This window comes from Mytilus edulis, chromosome 12 (genome assembly GCF_963676685.1).
Source record: "Mytilus edulis chromosome 12, xbMytEdul2.2, whole genome shotgun sequence".
In the NCBI taxonomy this organism is placed as follows: Eukaryota; Metazoa; Mollusca; class Bivalvia; order Mytilida; family Mytilidae; genus Mytilus; species Mytilus edulis.
In genome coordinates this window covers 45,553,651-45,575,923 of record NC_092355.1, presented here as the reverse complement: position 1 = coordinate 45,575,923, position 22,273 = coordinate 45,553,651, and the positions used below count along the sequence as shown (strand labels likewise).

The 22,273-nt window shown below is 31.5% G+C and overlaps 1 protein-coding gene across 2 annotated transcripts in view; it reads right to left on the bottom strand.

Moving 5' to 3' along the window:
- The window catches only part of LOC139498612 (vacuolar protein sorting-associated protein 11 homolog), a 50,702-nt gene that overhangs the window by 4,890 nt on the left and 23,539 nt on the right, over positions 1-22,273 (bottom strand). The window contains exons 15-28 of one of the 2 annotated variants that reach the window (XR_011657975.1): positions 21,568-21,673; positions 20,632-20,661; positions 18,450-18,550; positions 17,449-17,532; positions 16,399-16,449; positions 15,685-15,773; positions 15,052-15,126; positions 13,408-13,499; positions 9,170-9,255; positions 8,284-8,405; positions 7,606-7,704; positions 6,951-7,048; positions 4,583-4,666; positions 3,222-3,287 (exon numbers count right to left, since the gene is read on the bottom strand). Coding sequence is in view for 1 of the 2 variants with exons in the window: in XM_071287083.1 (XP_071143184.1) it covers positions 3,222-3,287; positions 4,583-4,649; positions 6,989-7,048; positions 7,606-7,704; positions 8,284-8,405; positions 9,170-9,255; positions 13,408-13,499; positions 15,052-15,126; positions 15,685-15,773; positions 16,399-16,449; positions 17,449-17,532; positions 18,450-18,550; positions 20,632-20,661; positions 21,568-21,673 (1,128 nt within the window). In the remaining variant the exon portion in view is untranslated. The remainder of the gene's footprint in view (positions 1-3,221; positions 3,288-4,582; positions 4,667-6,950; positions 7,049-7,605; positions 7,705-8,283; positions 8,406-9,169; positions 9,256-13,407; positions 13,500-15,051; positions 15,127-15,684; positions 15,774-16,398; positions 16,450-17,448; positions 17,533-18,449; positions 18,551-20,631; positions 20,662-21,567; positions 21,674-22,273) is intronic. The other variant, XM_071287083.1, reaches the window with a different exon arrangement.

Here is a 22,273-nt window from a genome sequence, read left to right as displayed (position 1 = left end):
TAATTTTAGATCCTGATTTGGACCAACTTGAAAACTGGGCCCATAATAAAAAATCTAAGTACATTTTTGGATTCAGCATATCAAAGAACCCCAAGATTTCAATTTTTGTTAAAATCAGACTTTTTAATTTTGGACCCTTTGGACTTTAGTGTAGACCAATTTGAAAACAGGACCAAAAATGAAGAATCTACATACACAGTTAGATTTGGTATATCAAAGAACCCCATTTATTCAATTTTTGATGAAATCAAACAAAGTTTAATTTTGGACCCCGATCTGGACCAACTTGAAAACTGGGCCAATAATCAAGAATCTAAGTACATTTTTAGATTCAGCATATCAAAGAACCAAACTGATTCATTTTTTGTCAAAATCAAACTAAGTTTAATTTTGGACCCTTTGAACCTTAATGTAGACCAATTTGAAAACGGGACCAAAAGTTAAGAATCTACATACACAGTCATGACAGTTAGATTCGGCATATCAAAGAACTCCAATTATTCAATTTTGATATAATCAAACAAAGTTTAATTTTGGACCCTTTGGGCCCCTTATTCTGTTGGGACCAAAACTCCTAAAATCAATACCAACCTTCCTTTTATGGTCATAAACCTTGTGTTTAAATTTCATAGATTTCTATTTACTTATACTAACGTTATGGTGCGAAAACCAAGAAAAATGCTTATTTGGGTCCCTTTTTGGCCCCTAATTCCTAAACTGTTGGGACCTAAACTCCCAAAATCAATACCAACCTTCCTTTTGTAGTCATTAACATTGTGTTTAAATTTCATTGATATCTATTTACTTAAACTAAAGTTATTGTGCGAAAACCAAGAATAATGCTTATTTGGGCCCTTTTTTGGCCCCTAATTCCTAAACTGTTGAAACCAAAACTCCCAAAATCAATCCCAACCGTTCTTTTGTGGTCATAAACCTTGTGTCAAAATTTCATAGATATCTATTAACTTAAACTAAAGTTATAGTGCGAAAACCAAGAAAATGCTTATTTGGGCCCTTTTTGGCCCCTAATTCCTAAAATGTTGGGACCAACACTCCCAAAATCAATACCAACCTTCTTTTTGTGGTCATAAACCTTGTGTTAAAATTTCAAAGATTTCCATTCACTTTTATTAAAGTAAGAGTGTGAAAACTAAAAGTATTCGGACGACGACGACGACGCCAACGTGATAGCAATATACGACGAAAAATTTTTCAAATTTTGCGGTCGTATAAAAATGCTTGTTTATGGCCCCTTTATGGCCCTTCATTCCTAAACTGTTTGCCCCATAACCCTTAAAATATATCCCAACCTTCTACTTATGGTATTAGACATTGTTGTAAAATTTCAGAACAATTAAAATATTTATACACAACTTATTGTCCTGACACTAGATAAATGCTTGTTTTGGGCCTCTTATTCCTAAACCTTAGGGACCATAACCCCAAAATCAATCCCAAGCTTCCTTTTGTGGTTATAAACATTGTGTTAAAATTTTATTGATTTCTATTTACTTATACTAAAGTTATTATCCGGAAACCATCCGTCTTCGGACAACGCTGACGACGTGATACCATTATACGACCAAAACCATCTAAATACAATAAACTGTTTCACAGAGATATGTCTCACTTTTTTTGAAATTTTGATTATGCAAATGTTGAAAAATAAAAATAGCAAATTAATTAAACAAGTAACATGAGTTAGGAAAATATTGAAAGTCAATGGACCATGACTAAGGTACATGGCTAATCAATCTACATGAAAATTACAAATCACATATTCACAAAAAGGGAAGTTTTCCGCAATCCACAAGAAAACAGGACCAAAAATGAAGAATCTACATACACAGTTAGATTTGGTATATCAAAGAACCCCATTTATTCAATTTTTGATGAAATCAAACAAAGTTTAATTTTGGACCCCGATTTGGACCAACTTGAAAACTGGGCCAATAATCAAGAATCTAAGTACATTTTTAGATTCAGCATATCAAAGAACCTAACTGATTCATTTTTTGTCAAAATCAAACTAAGTTTAATTTTAGACCCTTTGGACCTTAATGTAGACCAATTTGAAAACGGGACCAAAAGTTAAGAATCTACATACACAGTCATGACAGTTAGATTCAGCATATCAAAGAACCCCAATTATTCAATTTTGATGAAATCAAACAAAAGTTTAATTTTGGACCCTTTGGGCCCCTTATTATGTTGGGACCAAAACTCCCAAAAAATCAAACCCAACCTTTCTTTTATGGTCATAAACCTTGTGTTTAAATTTCATAGATTTCTATTTACTTATACTAACGTTATGGTGCGAAAACCAAGAAAAATGCTTATTTGGGTCCCTTTTTGGCCCCTAATTCCTAAACTGTTGGGACCTTAACTCCCAAAATCAATACCAACCTTCCTTTTGTAGTCATTAACATTGTGTTTAAATTTCATTGATTTCTATTTACTTAAACTAATGTTATTGTGCGAAAACCAAGAATAATGCTTATTTGGGCCCTTTTTTGGCCCCTAATTCCTAAACTGTTGAGACCAAAACTCCCAAAATCAATCCCAACCGTTCTTTTGTGGTCATAAACCTTGTGTCAAAATTTCATAGATTTCTATTAACTTAAACTAAAGTTATAGTGCGAAAACCAAGAAAATGCTTATTTGGGCCCTTTTTGGCCCCTAATTCCTAAAATGTTGGGACCAAAACTCCCAAAATCAATACCAACCTTCCTTTTGTGGTCATAAACCTTGTGTTAAAATTTCATAGATTTCCATTCACTTTTACTAAAGTTAGAGTGTGAAAACTAAAAGTATTCGGACGCCGGACGACGACGACGACGACGACGACGACGACGACGACGACGCCGACGCCAACGTGATAGCAATATACGACGAAAATTTTTTCAAAATTTGCGGTCGTATAAAAATTGGTACCCACGAAAATAAATGAATCCACAGTATGTAATATAAATAATTTGATAACGATAATCGATTGACAGTTTAATCTGGGAGAACTTAGCTTATTTATTAATTGACATTAGACATTTATACTAGCCTCAGTAAATTGGGGTAATATATTACTGGCACTTTGTATCTTTTGTTTCTGTGTTATAAAATTTGATAATTATCAGGAGTTATACTCAGCTAAATCAGCAACCTTGTTTGCAGTAACTTCGAAGAAAGCAAATGCTATATCAAATCAGATTATACTTATTTAATACCTTATTAAAAACACCTCTTCCAAAATAATCAGCCACCACTGAAAATCCATCCTGGGATCGCTCCAACTGAAAAAAAATACAACAATCTCATATGTATGCCATTTATGAAAGTCCATAATAAATATACAGCTATCCATAATACCCGAAGACTTGAGAGAATAGATAATATCACTCTTTGTATTCATTCACTTGTTTAGGTGAGGGAAATAAATGATAATACCCTCTTTTAAACCACATAATACTGGTATAGAGCTGTGAGTTAACTTATAACCCACTACTCCTTGGTATAACTAAGTGGCAAGTGCATAGAAATTCAATAATCAATTTGGAAAACTGCTTAAAGTATTGTCCTATAAAGCTTACAAAGTAACTGATCCTTGATATACACGACAATTTTTTCTAACGTGATTTTTTTTAAAAGTCGTATGAAACGAGTGAGTGGTGAAAAATAATGTTTATCCAATTCTGGATCCAATGCATATATATATAATAAACTTAGTCCTCAGTGCATGATTTTCTCATTTTTTACGCAAATATATCGTATAATCGTCAATTTTTTTTCTCTCTGTCTGTTATGATTTAACAAATATGGCTGCTCATTAAATGCCGTGTTTAGAAGCCGAAGTTTACCGATTGTCACCTTATAGTAAACAAATAACAAAAAGCATGGGTATTGAGCACGTGTTTAACATGTACAATAAGATAATTGTTATTTTAATGACAGATACATGCATATTGCAATCACCGGATTTTTACGAGGAGGGTTACGCTTAGGTCACTATGCATACGGAAAATATGTCGGCTTCCCGGAAGCAATTAAAAATAAGTAAACTTCTTCTAAATGTGGACAGAAAAAAGTGTATGTACATAAGTTGCATAATGAAAACTATCCATTTAGTTATAAAAAACATAGGCATATTTGTTTTTAATGTGAGGTTTCTGATGACTTTAACATGAGAATCATGTGATATTCACGTTGAACCCTGAAATCCTTTAATCTCGTTTCTTCACTGTGGAATTTTCAGTTTTATTGCCAAATATATCAGAAGAAGTTGACTTTTCTTTCAAAATAACCTATAGCAGCTGGGGATCAAAAACAAGAACCCAGACACAGTAAGTCACTGCTCTAGACAGTATACTTAATGAAATCCAACTTGGTCAAAGGAAGCATGCTGGTTTAGATCAGAATACTATTCTCATGGAGATAACATCATTATACTATTCAATGTTGGTAGCAATTGGATCCCTTATCAGAATTGATACTGGTATGAGTCTTATTTTTGTCTCATAAAAAAACATTATATTTTTTAGGTCAAAATGTGTGTGTTTTAAATTGAATGAGTTTGACTGAATTAACTAACCTGGTTGTGGAAAAATTCATGTAAATCTTTACTTTGTTCTTGTGCTCTAATAATGTCCATTATCTTCCTGTAAAACATAAATTCCTGCCATTTTAAATTCAGTATAAAAAATAATCTTTCAAGACAAACCTAAATTGTAAACACCAGACTGTTTTGTGTACAACCTTGAAAAATCAAAAGCTTTACTTTGCTTAATTCTGACATGGAAGATAAATCTGTGACTTTCAAGCAAATTTGAAATATGATATTATTTACGATCTTGATGAAATTAACCTCATGTCCCTTCATTCATGTTCTTTACAATTTTGGGAATAAAAGATTGTGACTCATTCTCTGAGTACCTGAACTGTCATACAATAGAAGTTTGTACATAACATAGGTTCCAAGTGAAAGAAATGTTCTCTTATATTATAACAAATTCCTGAGACTGTTGTATTAAAGGTGGAACAAATATGTAGGACTCTAAAGTGCGATGGTACTCTAAAGTGCGATGGTCACGCTAAAGTGCGATGGTCTACGCTAAAGTGCGATGATGTATCACGCTAAAGTGCGACGGCTGTTTGTTCGCTAAAGTACGATGGTTTATCACGCTAAAGTGCGATGGACCAAAAGGGTCATATTAAAGGGCTAAAAACTTTATAGAACATGGATGTAATAAATAGTCTTTTTGCAAAACCTACGGTATGATAAGGTTTTATAACATATGTGATAGGCTTTATAATTACCGGTAGGCTTAAGTGATTGTTTCTAAATTAAGAAGAAATTCGGGCGTATCAAATATTGGATAATTGATGAAGCTTGCCGCTCACACAGTCTATCCTTAATGTGCATATCTCTCGTCGTCATTGTAAATTACAAATACAAATCCTTTATTGTGAAACATTTATTTGTTTATAACATTCTTAATTTAAATGAGAGAAATGCAATGTTCTCTGAGCTTTCTTCTTTTTTCACAGCGAATACAAATACAGGTTGTATTTTCCTACAATGTACAAACTAATTTTTTAGCAGACAATTTATGATTTACGCATGAAATCATATATACTTTTATTTTACCGACTTTAATTTTTAATAAAATCGACAATATGTTAACGAGGACCGGAAGGTAAACTGCTACATAAACAATTACATGTATTTCAATGTATCCGTTAGCTTCTAATAGAAACAGGATAAAGGATACGTATGCCTATGCTTTTGTATCTGTATAGTAAGATAGTCGAGTGCAGGACAAAAGTCCTTCTTTCAGCACCCCCAAAAAAACCACATTTGCCTCAGCCGACAAAGCACGGTTATGTTTAAAATGAGCAAGTCATGGACATTTGGTTTAACTGAGTTGTTAATCAATTTTTTCTACATTTATCTTTCGGCATGTTCAATTTATGTTTGTATAAAAGACTGTTCACGTCATAATCAATAGTACGTTTATTATGTCTATACTTTCGCGGACCATCGCACTTTAGCGTGTGTAGGCATCGCACTTTAGCGTAGACCATCGCACTTTAGCGTGACCATCGTACTTTAGCGTCCCCATCGCACTTTAGAGTCCTACAAATATATGTTGACTTTACTGATTATTTCAATTAAGGTGGTACATAACACTACAAAGATAACTGTAAAATTCAGCTGAACAATTTAATCACATTCTATTGTTAAGGAAATATTAAGCTTATTTATGATCAAAACTAGTGTTTGTCAAACTGTTATATATGATACATATGTATATCCAATGAAATTTTCCCGATAAAGTGTGTGGTTCAAGTTTTTTGAAATTTTTATATTTTTGTCTAAGGATCAAAGTAAACATTTTGTCAAAATTTTAAGAAAATTAAACATGGGGAATAAATTTTAGTCACAGTGTTTAGTACCACCTTAAGAACAATTTAAGGACGTAGTCGGGTCAGGTTTAGGAATTTTTGTCAGATGTTTAGACTCCTTGTGTTTTCCCTACGATACAGGATTAACTATTTTGCCCCATTTCACCCATTTCCCTTTTCATAGAACACTTCAATAGCTCACAAAAAAGTCATAACCATTAAGCAGGTTCTTGATTTTTTTCTGAAGATTTGAGACCAAAATAATGCCAATACTTAATAAAGGGTTAAAGTCAGAGTCAGCATTTTCCTGCAATTTTTTAAAATCAAATCCCTTAAAAAGGAGTTACATAACCTATCAATATTTGTAGCTTATTTTGTTCCTTACCTAATGCTTTTATATAATTAGTTTTGATATTGTAACAAAAAAGTTTTGTAATATTTTGCTAAAATTATGTACTTGTAAACCTGTTAGATATGAGAAACAACTTAAAAGGTAGATCAATGCCTGGTACTTAACAAGTTCCCCCGTCATTTCTCACTTTTTCAAATAATACTACCATGTATTTCAGTTTCTCATCACACTTGTACTGACCTGTTTTCTGCTGCACACACTGGACATTCAGAATCATTCTCAGCATAACTCTCAAAACAACTGTAAAACAAAATCATAAACTTTATATGAATGAAATGAAAGATGTTTTTTTCAAGCAATGCAATTTCTACAGTGTTGTCTTGTTGGAAATGTCGGCCATAACTGCTTTTTTTTCATTCTGCCATTGATAACAAATAAATTAATGTTATGTTATAATTGAACTTCTTTGTTTTAAAATGTAAGCCTGCTCACAAGATTTCAAATGCTTTACTAGCATGTATATAACTGTATACATGTATATTTTTAAAAGTACAAACATTTCCTGATATAAAAATAACAGTATCAAATCATGTAGATAAATTATCTGTATAGCCTGTTGATCTCATTTACTCAGCCAATTTAAACTTCTGAAAGACTTTTCACATTCCAATAAATGTTCATTTGGTTAACTGTATAACATCCTGTTTGAAGGGTGATAATTGAATCTCTTAGATACCCTAACTTACTGTTGATGGAATGAATGAGGCTCACACAGGAAATGCACAGATGGAAGTTCCAATGGGTGATTACATATACTACACTTAGCTGCTTGGAATATCTTAGATACCCTAACTTACTGTTGATGGAATGAATGAGGCTCACACAGGAAATGCACAGATGGAAGTTCCAGTGGGTGATTACATATACTACACTTAGCTGCTTGGAATATCTTTGCTCTGAAACAGACATATAGTATTATAGGTATATGTAGATTCATTATTGTTCTTTAGATAAACATTTCATGTATAAATTTAGTAGGTAGAAAGGAAACAATTCATCAAGATACGAAATAAGTTTTTTTAGTTAAATTGTTAGGAATGAAGAATAAAACAATGAAATTAAGTATCTCTGAAATTAATTAGTTTAATCCAATCACAATAAAATGATCAAAGAAGAATAAAGGCATCCACAGTATAATTGAGTAAAAGTGGTCCTGTAGTCTTAAATCTAACCAATAAAGAATTTCTCAATACTATTGAATAAAACCAAAAAGGATGTTCTGCATTTAGATCATTACCCAAATCTCATTTACCTTAACAATTCAACCAAATGTAGCTCTGTAAAGTACATGGTAAGCATCATGATTTTTTATTTGTAATACCTATCGCTATTTTGAATTTTTTGACTTGTACATATTTTTTTTATGATAAACAATAAAGAATCAACTGTGTCTTTATGGTTTTGCAGTAATATATTCATATTCAATTTCAAAACTATCTAAGCTGTATATAAAATAAAATGTCAAAAATAATTACGTAGTTTTTAGTTCCTCAATTTGTGCTCGTTTCTTTTCAGTATCTTCCCTATACTGTTTTATAAGCCTCTCATCCTCAGTTATTTGGTCATTTTCAAGCTGAAGTCTTCTTATTATATAGTCCTAAAATAATAAGTCTTCTTATTATATAGTCCTAAAATAATTTAAGTCTTCTTATTATATAGTCCTAAAATAATTTAAGTCTTCTTATTATATAGTCCTAAAATAATTTAAGTCTTCTTATTATATAGTCCTAAAATAATTAAAGTCTTCTTATTATATAGTCCTAAAATAATTAAAGTCTGCTTATGATATAGTCGTTAAATAACCAAAGTCTGACATATTAATGGTATATAGATTTTACATTCATTTCATTTTAATATTGTTCTGGATTAGAATTGCACACACAAGAAATGACTATGGACCTATAATTGCTTAACTCCAAGTGATTTGAACTCTGGTTGATAGTTGTCTCAATGGCAATCATACCATATCTCCTTATTTTTATATAGGTTTGTTTTTGTCAACACTGCAGATAACAAAAAATAAAAATAAAAATTTAAAAAAAGAAATGTCTTTTTTTTTACAGAATAGTAAATAATCAAAAATAGTTATCACACTATTTAGACAGACATATAGCAGTATGGGCTTTGCTCATTGTTGAAGGCCGTACCGTGACCTATAGTTGTTTTAAATGTCTGTGTCATTTTGGTCTTTTGTGGATAGTTGTCTCATTGGCAATCATACCACATCTTCTTTTTTATATATACATATTTATAGGATTATTAAAACTACAATTATCATCAATACAAAATAAAACAAGACATCTGATAAATATTGTTACTACTCGTCTTATTTTACTCTTGTTTTATAATACAAGTTATTACCTTGACAACAGATAGTGTTGCAGTGGAATTGTGGGCCAATGTTTGGATAACCAGTAATGGTGGTAACAAATTCTTTTTGTCAATATCTGGATAAATGTTAGGGAAAGTGTAATAAATTGGGAACAAACTCTGGAAATCTTTGGACAAGAAGCAGTTACCAAATTAAATAATGTTTTGGATCTGTGAGGCAGAAGTCAACTATCACTATATATCTCCCTTATAGTATTTTGTTAGTTTAACAAACAATTTAGCTTTAATAAGTTTTATAGTCTTGAAAACTTTCCTTTTCTTCTTTTTGTCAGTGTATTTTTAGTAAACTTTATTGACTATTTCAACTTATGAAAGTTAGTAATTGCAAAAGCAGGTATATTAAGTATAAAAACATGGAGCCATTTTAAAAGTAACTTGAGCAAAAACTAGAAAATTTGAATAGATAAAATGATATACCGGTATAATAAAATAATTGTTGACTTTTGATTTCAGTTGATCCAATGATTTATCAACCCCAGAGATATGACATTCGCCCTTGGCCATTGGCCTCAGTGAATATCATACCTCTGGGAATGATGAATCATTCATTGTATTAGCAGAAATCAAAAGTCAACAATAATATGGGACAACATCCCTAATGCGCCTTGAAATGAGGAACTCAAAAGTCACGTGTAAAGAAAAAATCTCTGTGTAGTGATGTTCGGGGTTTGCTAATTTACGGAAAAAGTATTCTCACTTCGTACCCCGAAAATTTAACCACATATGTGAAAATGTCACAGCTTCGAAACAAGCTATCATACATATCCAAGTTAACGATATGGACTGAGCTACAGGAAAAAACGTTACCATTACCGCCTATGTAACCAGATGCTCCGCAGGGCGTAGCTTTATACGACCGCAGAGGTTGAACCCTGAACGGTTAGGGCAAGTATGGACACAACATTCAAGCTGGATTCAGCTCTAAATTTGGATTGTGATTAAATAGTTGACACAGCATAGGTTTCTGACACAGAATAAATGTGTTCTAATGAACTTAAAATTTTTGTTTCTCTTAGAGCAATTCACTATGCTGTTGAATATTAATCCTCTCAAAAAAATGTTTGAAGAAATTTTCTTTTTTATTTATGAAATTTCAAATGAGAAAAATTGAACCCAATTTTTTTAATCACATCCCCCTTTCCCTTATTCCAAAACTAATCTCAATTAAAATTTCTAATGGAGTTTGCAACAATAACTACTCATTTAAATACATCATAAAATATTAAGATGTAAAAAAACTGCTTGTTATCACTGAATGGTAAAGATTATTTTAATTTATCAGTTGGTAGTAAAAAGTGAATATACATTGTATATTGTATATAACAAAGATTTAAGTTGATTCTGGACAAAGAAAGATAACTCCAATTAAAAAAAAATCTTGCTATTGCACAATATTTTGCAATTAGATATTTCTTGCTTACTATTCTGGACAAAGAAAGATAACTCTAATTAAAAAAAAATTGATATTTCACAATATTGTGCAATTAGATATTTCTTGCCATTGCGCAATACTGTGCAATTGAAAAGACTTGCTATTGCACAATACTTAATATAATAATTTTAGATCCTGATTTGGACCAACTTGAAAACTGGGCCCATAATAAAAAATCTAAGTACATTTTTGGATTCAGCATATCAAAGAACTTCAAGATTTCAATTTTTGTTAAAATCAGACTAAGTTTAATTTTGGACCCTTTGGACTTTAGTGTAGACCAATTTGAAAACAGGACCAACCAGGTGCTCCGCAGGGCGCAGCTTTATACGACCGCAGAGGTCGAACCCTGAACAGTTGGGGCAAGTATGGACAAAACATTCAAGCGTGATACAGCTCTGAATTTGGATTGTGATCAAATTTTTGACATTACATGGGTTTTTTTACACAAAACAAATGTCAAGATTTTACAAATCAATTAAAGATTTCTTCTTATTTAAATCTAAAATTAAATAGTTGACACAGCATAGGTTTCTGACACAGAATGAATGTGGTCTAATGAACTTAAAAGTTTTTTTTTTGCCTTTGAGCAATTCACTATGCTGTTGAATATTAATCCTCTCAAAAAAATGTTTGAAGAAATTTTCTTTTTATTTATGAAATCTGAAATGAGAAAAATTTAACCCCCCCCCCCCCCTTTTTCACATCCCCGTTTCCCTTTTTCCAAAACTGATATCAATTCAAATTTCTAATGGAGTTTGCAACAATAACTACTCTTTTAAATACATCATAAAATATTAAAATGTAAAATAAAGTGCTTGTTATCACTGAATGGTAAAGATTGGTTGGTAGTAAAAGTGAATATACATTGTTTATTGTATAAAACAATAAAAAAAACTTCATCAGCAACATTTTATATTGGCAAATTTCCAATGAAGTTATTTACATAAAGTTATTGGCAAATAAAAATAGAAAATGACATCATAGTCATGTCTGGCAAATTTCCAACATACATTATCTAAAACATTTTAGATAAGATAAGGAAAAAAAGCTTCATCAGCAACATTTTATATTGGCAAATTTCCAATGAAGTTATTTACATAAAGTAATTGGCAAATAAAAATAGAAAATGACATCATAGTAATGTCTGGCAAATTTCCAACATATATTATCAACTACTATTCTATACAAAGAAAGATAACTCCAATTGAAAATTAATTGCTATTGCACAATATTGTGCAATTAGATATTACTTGCTATTGTGCAATACTGTGCAATTGAAAATTTCTTGCTATTGCACAATACTTGATATGGAATCCTGATTTGGACCAACTTGAAAACTGGGCCCATAATCAAAAATCAAAGTACATATTTAGATAAAGCATATCAAATAAGCCCAAGAATTTAATTTTTGTTAAAATCAAACTTAGTTTAATTTTGGACCCTTTGGACCTTAATGTAGACCAATTTGAAAACTGGACCAAAAATTAAGAATCTACATACACAGTTAGATTTGGCATATCAAAGAACCCATTTATTCAATTTTTGAAGAAATCAAACAAAGTTTAATTTTGGACCCCCATTTGGACCAACTTGAAAACTAGGCCAATAATTAAAAATCTAAGTACATTTTTAAATTCAGCATATCAAAGAACCCCAAGGATTCAATTTTTATTAAAATCAAACTAAGTTTAATTTTGGACCCTTTGGACCTTAATGTAGACCAATTTGAAAACGGGACCAAAAATTAAGAATCTACATACATAGTTAGATTCGGCATATCAAAGAACCCCATTATTCAATTTTTGATGAAATCACACAAAGTTCAATTTTGGACCCTTTGGGCCCCTTATTCCTAAACTGTTAGGACCAAAACTCCCAAAATCAAACCCAACCTTCCTTTTATGGTCATAAACCTTGTGTTTAAATTTCATAGATTTCTATTTACTTATACTAAAGTTATGGTGCAAAAACCAAAAATAATGCTTAATAGGGCCCCTTTTTGGCCCCTAATTCATAAACTGTTGTGACCTCAACTCCAAAAATCAATCCCAACCTTCCTTTTGTGGTCATAAACCTTGTGCTAAAATTTCATTGATTTCTATTTACTTATACTAAAGTTATTGTGCGAAAACCAAGAATAATGCTTATTTGGGCCCTTTTTTGGCCCTTAATTCCTAAACTGTTGGAACCAAAACCCCCAAAATCAATCCCAACCTTCCTTTTGTGGTCATAAACCTTGTGTTAAAATTTCATAGATTTCTATTCACTTAAACTAAAGTTATAGTGCGAAAACCAAGAAAATGCTTATTTGGGCCCTTTTTGGCCCCTAATTCCTAAAATGTTGGGACCAAAACTCCCAAAATCAATACCAACCTTCCTTTTGTGGTCATAAACCTTGTGTTAAAATTTCATAGATTTCCATTCACTTTTACTAAAGTTAGAGTGCGAAAACTAAAAGTATTCGGACGCCGGACGACGACGACGACGCCGACGCCAACGTGATAGCAATATACGACGAAAATTTTTTCAAATTTTGCGGTCATATAAAAACAATTAAAGATTTTGACCCAGTTGTATTATATGACTTTTTATCAACATCATTAAAAGTTGATAATTATATAATATCAATCCCCAGTATCATTCTGATGTTGACAAAAGTAATTATTTTTTATAGGATTTTTGTCAAATAGGTCAACATAGTAAGAACAATATGTGCTTTGGAACAATTTACATCTCACAATTTTCCAGTATAAAAGAGACTACATAAGGATACGAGCTAACACATCCATGAGTTGTGGTTTACAGTTCTCTTCCTTTCTAGCAAAGTAAGACAAGGCTTGTACCCATAAATTGGAATCCTGTGCACTACAATAAAATGGACAATATCTCAATTGAAGTCTTTTGTAAACAATATATACAATTATCTTAATATAAACTGTCATTACAGAGATATGTCTCACTTTTTTGTAATTTCAATAATGCTAATGTTGAAATTAAAATAGCAACACTTTAACATGTAAGTTTTGCAAATATTCAAAGTCAATGAACCATGACTGAAAGTACATGGCTAGACAAACTCCATGGGAATGATATGTGCCAATGCTAATACAACTGTATACCAAATACCATTGACTTATCATTAGTAGTTTAAACAGATCTAAACACTAACTAATGCATGTAAACTAAGCAAAATTTCAAAGCTAAGAAACCATAACTGAGGGGGTGTGGTAAAATAATCTCCATGATACCATGCATACCAAATATCATTGACCTACCACTAGTTGTTATCCATGAACCAACCTAATCACAAACTAAAACATGAAAACTAAGCAAAAGTTTCAAAGTCAATAGATCATGACTGAGGGGGGAGGGCCAACAAATCTCCATGAAAATGAGATAAACAAATGCTTAATCAATTGCATACCAATTATCATTAACTTACTGCTAGTGGTTCCCAATAAACTGATCTAATCACATACTAATACATGAAAACATTAATCAAACATTTCAGTGAATAGACAATAACTGAGGGGGCAGGGCTAAAAAATCTCCATGGAAATGAGATATGCCATGTTTATACAATTGCAAACCAATTATCATTAACTTACCACTAGTGGTTGCCCATAAACTGACATAATCACAAACTAATACATGATATTTAAGCAAAAGTTTCAAAGTCAATAGACCATAACTGAGGGGGCGGGGCCAACTAATCTCCTTAGTAATGAGATGTGCAAATGCTAATACACCTGCATACCAAATATTTTTGATTTACCACTAGTGGTTTACTATAAATTAGACCTAATCACAAACTGATACATTGTTGACGCCGCCGGAAACAGCATACCTATGCCTCGCTTTTTGACTCTGTCAAGCGAGACAAAAACTATAACCTTTAATACAGTTATATTCATAACCAATACACTCTCTGCATGTTAAATAACCCTAGAAAAAAACTCTACAAAAGGTGAAGATGGACTGTTTACATTTCACCCGTCATTATCCTCATTTCCTATTTCAAATTTTCCACCCTTCATCCAGGTTGACTCCCTTTGCAGAACCTACCTTTGTTTGAGTTATTGATTTGTTCTCATCCTGAATATGCACAAAATATTTGTTACCAAGAGCAACAATCCATGTAACTTAAAAAAGTAATTTAACTAAATATGAGTAAAAGTGGGTTTATTCTCAGGTGTGATATATAACTGTTGACTGTTGTTAATACATATAAAATAAAATAAAATATTAAAACTATTTTTGATTACAAAATTATTGAAAGACTTTAAATATTATAAATGATGACCTTATTTGGCATGAAATATGTTTACCTTTAATAAGTTATAGATTGGTTAGTATTCAGTACTATATTTAAAGTAAGAGGGTGTTTTTGTAGTCAATACATGAATACTAGACTTACCCAAATTTTTTACATGTATCAATGACATGAACATAATCATCATGCTCCATATGGTACCTCAATATCTGTTGATATCTGTATGAGAAACAATAAAATATTCATCTCTACTTCACATAGCTTCTTCAGGAAAATACTAATTCTTTATTTAAATCTTACTCTGTAATTATGTGTGCATCACTTAAATCTTATAGACATAATCATCTCAATAGTCTGAAATGATGTCTTTAGAGAGTTTGTATTATCAATCCATAATGGACACAAGTAAAACATGTCATACCATAGATGTTCTTGGTAAAAATTCTATTAAATCTGATATTGACTAGCGAGACGATTGCTTTTTGCATTGCTGATATATAACATACATGTATAAAGAGTAGACTTGCAGGCATTCTACTAAATATTAATTTCGGTCCTCACATGCACACTCAGTACCAGTCCTGGTTTAAAGAGGCATAGGTTCATTTTGAGATTCTTGAGAAAAAACCAAGATGTGATATAAAAATTCCATGACACAAAATCAACATGCACAGCAAAAAAATACATGTATAAGTTTATTCATACAAAGAAACATTGAAATTATATTTACTATTGGAGCAGATGTAGATGAGATAATAAATTTGAATGATTACTTACAAATGAGCTTTTTCATAAAGATACAAAATTCCTGCTTTAAAATTATTCATCTGGCATAAAACTAGTGCTTGATCCAAGTCATATTTGGCCTGAAATGTATAATATAAACAATATATCAAAGTTATCTAAATCTTTATTTCTGATTAAGACAAAGGAAAATTGTTTTCATCTTTTTAATCTTGATGGTGTATTAAGAGGACTCATACATACTGCAATCATATTTTTGACAGAAAGGAAATTCGTACAATTAGACATTTCAGTAATGGCCTAGTTTGAACATTTTCCTAGAGAGCACAGAGACATACAATTTATACATTTGTAAAATGTAAGCCCAACAGATATTTTGAATATAGGAGCAAGAAAAGTGTAGTGTGAGGTCAATGACAAATCTTGTTTGAACAGTATACTTAAAGTGAAGTGAATGATATATCTTTACTCAACAGTATATAGTGTGAAGTCAATGACACACCATTCCTTAACTGATTGGCAGTGATTTCTTGTAAATATTGTGCCCTTACACAATCAATTACTTCTAGTTTATATGAAAACAAGGGGACATTTCAAATATGGAAGCACAAATTGTACGGCAGATAATGGAATTGGCCATCCAGGGCAGGTATGTTAGCACGTAAATGGGTAAATGCAAGAGAAAGTAGCTCAGATAAGGCTAAACTGTCCTGGCTATTTCATAGATAGACCACTGTAGAAACAAACCTCTGGGTTTTTCAGTAAATCCTCAGTTTTTCTAACTTTGTCTGTTTTGGCCTAAAACAAAAAATTAACAAATAAATATACAAACAATACAAAAACAATACCAAAATTACTACATTTATCAAACATTTAAAAAATTAACTCTGAATAATCTCTATTTAATTTATGTAACAACTTTAATTCAAACAATGACATACCATGCCTTGACAGTACATGTAGAATTGGATGTCTAAGAAAAATTTTTGTTTAAACAGCTGAGGCTGACTTTAACATACTTACTTTTGTAGTATGACACAGATAACTGCAAGTACTCTCAGATCTGTTCATTGTGTCTTTTTGTGTTGGGATGTATAAGTACCGGGCCACATCCACTTGTATTTTTGTCCATCTGATGAATTAAGCCTTTTACAACTGATTTTTATAGTTCGTTCTTATGTTGTACTGTTATACCACTGTCCCAGGTTAGGGGAGGGTTGGGATCCCGCTAACATGTTTAACCCGCCACATTATTTGTGTACGAGCCTGTCCCAAGTCAGGAGCCTGTAATTCAGTGGTCGTCGTTTGTTTGTGTGTTACATATTTGTTTTTCGTTCATTTTTTTCCTTTTCTTTTTACATAAATAAGGCCGTTAGTTTTCTCGTTTGAATTGTTTTACATTGTCTTATCGGGGCCTTTTATAGCTGACTATGCAATATGGGCTTTGCTCATTGTTGAAGGCCGTATGGTGACCTATAGTTGTTAATGTCTGTGTCATTTTGGTCTTTTGTGGATAGTTGTCTCATTGGCAATCATACCACATCTTCTTTTTTATATAAGCCACTAAGAGATCCTATATTGACTCTTTAAACAAATAGAAAATTATTCTAGCTGTTAACTTTCAACTAAAAATATTCATATTCAATTTTGAGAGAAAAAAAGAAAGGAAAAAAACCTCTAGACTTCAATCTATCTGGTTAAGAAACTAGGTCTTTGTTTTTTTCCTTAAATCATATGTTAATATTTGTCTGAAAATTTAATTCTGAGGATTGCCAAAACCTGGTATTGTGTACTTACACTAATATCTTTCTCATGTACAATATCATGAAGGTATAATTCAAGTAATGTATTATACAACAGGCTGGGAGAGTTCGGTTGAACCTGCAAAAAGAAAGAAATTACAGATGCGTTAATATTAATAGGCAAATTAATATATATGACTACATTACATACACATTTTCATATCCAAAATATTATATCAATGTAAAATATTATATACAAAGGTACAGAGAAAGCAATAGCTTGTAGTGTATAGATACAATACATTTACAGAATATAAATTTCTCATGGTGTCAATATCTCCAACCACATTCATTCAAAAATATGTAAGGGACAAAATAGATACATCAAAACCCCAAAAAATAGCCTGTATAGCTTGCCTGACACTTTTGCATAAATGTCATCTATTGAATTAAAATATTTTACATGGTTTCCAGCATAAATACCAAAATAAATGTAATGTCATCCTACAAGGAGTTAACTGACATTTTCAGACAATGTTGACTGTTTGAACTTGTTGATCATAATTGCATTGAATTTGAAACATGTATGGTTTACTCCAACTTCCTCCACTGCTAAAAACTGACAACCAGAAACATTTCAGAAGATTTTGATACTATAAACAAATAATTTAATTTTGGATGTAACGCGTCTTCTGATTGGCTGACGTTATTTTGACATAATAATAGACATAATTTAATCATGTGACTGTGACGCCATCAACGTTTTTTCAAGGTTTTCTACGGTTTAAAATAGAATTTAGAATTAAATTATAAGAAATGACTGTAATATTTTTTCTGTCTATTCGAAATAACATAAAAAATGTGGTGCACACTGTTAAATAACCCGCTACACACGTTATTCAGTGTGCACTAAATTTTTTATGTTATTTCTTCATAGACAGAAAAAATATTACAGTCATTCCTTAATTATCTTTTAAAAAGAACATGCACACAAAAATATCCGAGTATACAGTAACTGTATTCAGAGAAGAGCTACAGAACAAGAGGTAACATTACCTTGATCATATGTTCCAGGAATTCTGTCAGTCTAGGAGAGTTACTAACAAATATATGTATAAATTCTTCTGCACTAGCTTTCTGTATTCTGGGAATCCCACCTGGAAGTACAACTAAATGACCAATACACTTTCATAAAATTAAATATAGTAAAAAATTCAAATAGACGAGATGAAAATATTTATCACATACTTGTTACGAAAATGTTGGGTTTTGCATATGCAATAACCACAAAATTGTTTTACTCATATTGCTGACCATAGTCAAAAAAGTGGTTATTGGTTATTGTACCTCTAATGACAAATGGCGAACAATGACGGTATTTGTATTGAAAACTATGATAATTCTGTTACAATGGCTACTATGTAGTAACAATGGCAAACCAACAATTATCGATTTAGCCCAACATTTGCTAAATTCTCTTTTTGTGTATATTATATCAAACAAGAGGCTTGAATCGCTCACCTTAATTTTTTTGGTTAAATCTCTCATCAATGATTATTTTGGCTTTTCAATTTATTTAAATGTTCTTTGAATCGTCCTATTTTCTTCAAAAGCAAAAAAAAAATCATTTTCTCCTATGTTCTATTTTAGCCATAGGAGCTATGTTTCTGACATACAAGGAAATGAAATATAAAATTTATACTAGATACTCTGAAACTCATTTAGCCTAAGTTTGGCTGAAATTGATACAGCAGTTTCAAAGGAGAAGTCAACATGATGAACAAATTGTGAAAAAAGTCTTTAAAGGGCAATAACTCCTTAAGGGGTCAATTGACAATTTTGGTCAAATTGACTTATTTGTAGATCTTACTTTGCTTAACATTTTTGCTATTAACAGTTTATCTGTATCTATAATAATATTCAAGATAATAACCAAAAACTGCAAAATTTCTTTAAAATCATCAATTCAGGGGCATTATACCTGAAAAACCAGTTACCCAATTCGGCTGAAAATTTCAGGACAGGTAGACCTTGACCTAATAAATACTTTGACTTCTTGTCTTATTTGCTCTAATTGCTGGAGTTTTTGAGATATAAGCCAAAAACTGCATTTTACCCTGTGTTCTATTTTTAGCCATGACGGCCATGTTTTTTGACGAAATAAAAAATAAAGCACAAACTTTATTTTATACACCCTACTGATCATTCAGTTGAAGTTTGGTTGAATTTGGTTTAGTAGTTTTAGAGGAGAAGATTTTTTAAAGTTAGCAAATATGATGAACAAATTGTGAAAAATTGTCATTAAAGGACAATAACCCCTTAAGGGGTCAATTGACAATTTTGGTCATATTAACTTATTTGTAGATCTTACTTTGCTGATCATTTTTGCTGTTTACAGTTTATCTTTATCTATAATAATATTCAAGATAATGACCAAAAACTGCAAAATTTCCTTAAAATTACCAAAAGTGGCAGCAACCCAACAATGGTTTGTTTGATTCATCTGAAAATTTCAGGGCTGATAGATCTTGACCTAATGAACATTTTTACCCCATGTCAGATTTTCTCTAAATGCTTTCATTTTTGAGATATAAGCCAAAAACTGCATTTGACCCCTATGTTCTATTTAATTAACGGCAGCCATGTTTTTTGACGGATCAAAATTCGAAGCACACACTTTGTGCAGGATAATCTAAGGAACAATCATGCTAAGTTTCATTCAAATCCATTCAGTAGTTTCAGAGGAGAAGATGTTTGAAAAATTGTTAACGACGACAGACGACGACGACGGACGCCAAGTGATGAGAAAAGCTCACATGGCCTTTTAGGCCAGGTGAGCTAAAAAAGGGAAAAAAATTCGTAAATGTGTATGCAGTAAATGATAAATATTTATAGAAAATGTGATAAATCTTTTTTGTAATTGAACTTTTTTCTCTTTTCTGTAGAAAAGAGATTATAACCAGTCTTTCCTATTTTGGACCTGGTATCATCCCTAAACCCATATCAGCCCTCTTAAAGCCTCAGGCAGATATGGGAGTTTCTGGATTTTAACAGGGCCAATATGGAAAAGGGCATGTTATAATCTATAAATATACAGTGAAATTTCTAAATTTACATAAAACACATGATAATTTTCCTGAAACCATAACAGAACTATTTGATATGTTCATTGCATTTTTCCTGTTGTCCTGTTGTTACATATTTGCATGTAGTAAGTAGTACCATATATAATACTTACCATCTAAATTTACTTGATCAATGAGCGGTCCTGAAAAATTCAAATAAATATATGAACATGATATTCTAAAAAAAAAAATACCTGTGAACTGTAAGAGCACATTTTGTTTGAACATACCATTGTAATAGTAAAACATTCATACTGTGTGACAACATTTATACCAGGATCACCATTAATACCATTATTACCAGATATCATCATTAATACCAGGTACAATCATAAGTACCAGGTACCACCATAAGTACCAGGTATCACCATAAGTACCAGGTACCACCATAAGTACCAGGTATCACCATAAGTACCAGGTACCATCATAAGTACCGGGTATCACCATAAGTACCAGGTATCACCATAAGTACCAGGTATCACCATAAGTACCAGGTATCACCATAAGTACCAGGTACCACCATAAGTACCAGGTATCACCATAAGTACCAGGTACCATCATAAGTACCAGGTATCACCATAAGTACCAGGTATCACCATAAGTACCAGGTACCACCATAAGTACCAGGTACCACCATTAATACTAGGTACCACCATTAATACCAAGTATCACTATTGGTTTATAACTTTCATATGCATTTCATTATTAGGGCATTAATTTAATTTTCTGTGGTAAAAGTTCTTTGAGCATATGTTCCTCAATTTACAAAAAATTGATATTGACCTTGTAAATATACATTCAAACTTAATTTACAACACATTTTCTCATCATATATTGGTTATATTGGATCATAGAAACCTCTGAACTGTCTAGAATGGAGAAATGACCCAACTAACAGCAACTAACAGGATACAGTTTTAAATTCTAGTTATACCAACATATTCAATGAAAACAGTGGACCAATGATTTCTTGGGAAAGTACGTCAATACCCTGATCATTAAGGAAAGATGTCAGTCTAAACCTACACAAAAATAAAAATAAAACTTACGGTCTATTGGTCTGTAGTCTGTACACAATCTTTTGAGTAATTCAGTTGTTTGCTGGGGGACTTCTGAGATTAACATCTTACCATATTTCTTCAGATTCTCTTCAGCCTAATTTATTTATCATTAAAAAAACTTGTTCTTACTAACATTATAACAAAAAATTTAACAGGTGATGGAAAAAACTACAGCAATTATCCAAATTCCAACATTTTAAAATTTAACTCAAATCATCAAAAGGTGGCATATATATACAAGTTGTTTTTACACTCTGCAATGTACATATAAATGCAAAGGATAGTAATCCCTAGTGACCATTTCATATAATAAAATAAAAGAACAGAAATCCAAAGTCCCCAGCGTTGCACGTATTTAGCTGCAGATATAAACCAATGATCTAAGTTTCATAAAATTCTGGCAAAATTGTACACATGCACTAACTATGCAATTTTCCAGAGAATCAAATATTATAACGGGCATAACTTCTTTAAAAATAATTCATCTGCACTGATTTTCAACCTGTCTAGGACATAGCTGATATAAACCAATGATATAAGTTTCATAATAATCTGGCAAGAATTATACATATGAGAGCACTAACAATGCAATTTTCCATATTAATTATGTTTGTAAAAAACACAGCTCTTTTAAAAGTAAATGATCAGGATATCCTTGCAACATTTTCGTGATGGACAATAAACATTAATTTTG